We start from the raw sequence: 3,115 nt of genomic DNA on the forward strand, positions 1-3,115 counted from the left end.
CCCATCYAACCTGGCCTGGCACACTTCCAGGATGGGGCAGCCACAGGCATTGGAGCCAAGCAGGGGAAAAATGAATTTTTCTGTTCTTTCTGGCAGAGCTGTGAGCTCTGCGGGCTCTCAGGTGGGAACGCTGGGGGCTCGGTGTCTGGGGCAGATAACACCGGGGTTTGCTKGCACAAACAGCCTGGGGGCTGCTGCAGCTGCTGCCAGCCCGGCGGCCCCGGTGGCAGCGCCATTGTCCCACACGTGTGGCCCTTCCCAGGCCTGTGGGGCTGTGCCACGTTGGCCAGCGCTCGCCTTTATAAAGAGGAGCTGCAGGAGCTTGCTCTGCTCTGCCCCAGCTATGGAGGGCCTGAACGTGTCCGTGGCGTTTTTCCTGCTGGTGCTCGGGGCGTGCCAGGCGCTCGGGTGGCTTTCCCGGAGGCTGCTCTCCCCCGGCCCGTGGGGCTGCCTCGCCAGGGAGTTTGCTGGCTCTTTCCAGCTGTGTTCGAGCTGCCTGGAGCTCMGGATGCTGATGGACATCGGGCCCTGGGGCGCTGGTTTCGGCCTGGACCTGGCCCTCACGCTGCTCTTCCTGCTSTGGGCCGCCCATGGCGCCGCTCTGGCCGGAGTGCCCGCCACCCCCACGGTGTGTGTGCAGGAATTGCTGCTGCTCCGGGCCGGCCCGGCGGGGACAGGGGCCAGGCTGCTGGCCCAGGCTGCGGGCACGGCGGCGGGCAGGGCGCTCACCCGCCTCTACTGGTCCTGGGAGCTCACACAGCTCCAYTTCATCCAGAACCTGATCGCTGCCGAGTGCAGCTCCGCCATCCGCGCCCCSCTGCCCCTCGCTGCCTTCGTGGAAGGCTCCTGCTCCTTCCTCTTCCACCTGGTCCTGCTCAAGGTGCGCCAGAGCCACCCCCTGTGCCGGGTCCCTGCGCTGGCGGCCACTGTCACCTTCCTGACCTACGCAGGTGAGCGGCGCCGGCCTTTGTTTCTGGGTAATTTGGAAAAAAACACCTCATTTGTGGGGGAGGAGCAGCCCCTTTTCATCTTCTAGGGCTGGAGGGGGAGGGATTAATGAGGTAATGGCTACTGAGGTGATGGTTTTCTGTTATTTTGGGGGATGTTCGTTTTGGGGTGAAGATGGCAGTTCAGGTGTCTGTGCTGCAGGTGAGTGTCAGCTCACAGGCTGGGATCGCTTCCCTGGGGTGTCCCCAAATACAATCCCTCTGTCCTGCACTGAGCTCTGCTTTCCCCAAAGCTCAGGGAAAAGCTGAGGGTGGGATTTCCTGGGGCAGGCAGGAGGGCTCCCAGCCCTTTGTCAGTGTCCCACASGATGCCCTGGTGCTCTTGGCGTTGTTTCTCTCCCTCGCAGCCGGACCRTTCACGGGGGGCTTCTTCAACCCTGCCCTGGCCACGGCCACCACCTTCCACTGCTCGGGGAGCAGCTCCTGGGAATACATCCAGGTGTACTGGCTGGGGCCCCTGGCAGGTGAGCTCTTGTGGGGCAGGAGCTGGGATGGGGGCGAGACAGGAGTGCTGGGGGTAGCCCTGGGTTCTGGCAAAGAGCAGAACGGGGGCCTTGCTAGTGGCCGGTGTCACTTCTCATCCCTCCTCCTTGTCTCTGGAGTCATCTCAATTTTATKTATATTCTGCACTCTACAAGGGCAGAAAGCTCCACGAAGCCAAAGCCTGGGGGAGATGGAGTGAAGGTATTCCAGGGCAGTGTCAGGCTGAGCTCTGCTCCGAGGTTGTCCTCAGCTTCAGGATGATCTCAGGGAGCTGAATCTGTGTGACAGTGGAGACAAGTCCCTGACAGGAGGGGGCAGCCAGGTGGGGRTMGGGCTCTGCTCCCAGAGAACAAGTGATGGGACAAGAGGAAATGGCCCCAAGTTGCCCYAGGGGAAGTTTAGGTTGKMTATTGGGAAAATTTCCTCCCAGAGGGGTGGTCAGGTGCTGGCACAGCTRCCCARGGCAGTGCTGGAGTCCCCATSCCTRCAGGGATCTAAAAGCTGTGTGCATGTGGCACTTGGGGACATGGTTAACRGTGACCTTGGCAGCGCTGAGGGACTGGTTGGACTCAGAGGGCTTTTCCAGCCTYGAYGATTCTGTGCCAGAAAACCCCTGGGGTGCTTTGTGGCCCCTTTGGGGTCGGAACAAGCCTTTATTTATAACATTATTTTATTATAGTTTATCACATCAAGGGCACAGCGGTTCAATTCTCCCTAAAGCAGCACAGCGAGGCTCCCTCAGCTCTTTTGGGGGTTTCAGTGGGGCTGAGCAGCCTTTTGGTCACGGTGAAAGCGGTGCCAAGGACCCGACACCGCCGCTGAGCCGTGGGGAGGGGGCTGTGCTCTCTCGTTCCAGGGATGCTCGCCGCCCTCCTGCTCTTCCASGGCAACATCCCCCGCCTCTTCCAGAGAAACCTCCTCTACAGCCACAAGAGCAAGTACAGGGTGCCAAAGGCCAGGGTGGCGGCGCAGGTGGAGGGTGACAAACCGAAGACGAAAGGGGACAAGAGCAAGGGCGAGCCCCGCGCCTGAGCCCGGGGGTTCTGGCAGCCCCTTTCCCCGTGTGGAGCATTTTGCTGCTTTTTCCATCCTTTAAGCATCACAAAGGAATCCCTGCGGGATGCCTGAGCCCCYGAGCTCCTTCGGGAATGGCTTTGAAATCCTTCCCGGAGAGCCTGAAAGCTTTCAAGGCCACATCGCTGCTTCAGAGAGAAAAACCTGAACATTTTTGCATAAATTGCTGTTGTCTCGTACTGCCGGGAGTCTCACAGAAAACTCTGGACCGTTCCATGGGCAGACTTGAGCAACTCGGGGTTATTGAATCGTGCAAAGCCTGAAATAACCTCACGGGGTCTCATGCAGCCCTAAAAACAAATTWCAAACCRGTCACTGCCTTGGAAACTTGGGATRRGRAGGAAACAGGCTTTGATCTTCCRAGTTATTAAYGGATACTGGCTAAAAATCAGAGYTCTTTGAGTTAAATTCGACCCTGAAGTCCTTGAATTGCACTGGCTGGACCTGGCAAGTCTCAGAGAGGAATTAAAAATGTTCCCTGACACGGGAGACCCTGCTCCTCCTGGGATGTGCTTAGCCTGGGTTTTGGTGCTGTAAAGCTTCGAGAAATT

The 3,115-nt window shown here is 59.0% G+C and overlaps 1 protein-coding gene across 1 annotated transcript; it reads left to right on the plus strand.

Moving 5' to 3' along the window:
* The first annotated feature begins 328 nt into the window (after nucleotides 1-328).
* Nucleotides 329-2,593, plus strand: LOC130582354 (aquaporin-12-like). Its single transcript, XM_057380996.1, has 3 exons — nucleotides 329-950; nucleotides 1,355-1,471; nucleotides 2,347-2,593. The coding sequence occupies exons 1-3, from the start codon at nucleotides 344-346 to the stop codon at nucleotides 2,520-2,522; spliced, it is 900 nt and encodes a 299-aa protein (XP_057236979.1). The 5' UTR covers nucleotides 329-343; the 3' UTR covers nucleotides 2,523-2,593.
* Nucleotides 2,594-3,115: the final 522 nt, after the last annotated feature.

The sequence above is a fragment of the Malurus melanocephalus genome, unplaced genomic scaffold (assembly GCF_030028575.1).
Source record: "Malurus melanocephalus ecotype Western Australia unplaced genomic scaffold, MMel_1.1 scaffold_485, whole genome shotgun sequence".
Classification (NCBI taxonomy): Eukaryota; Metazoa; Chordata; class Aves; order Passeriformes; family Maluridae; genus Malurus; species Malurus melanocephalus.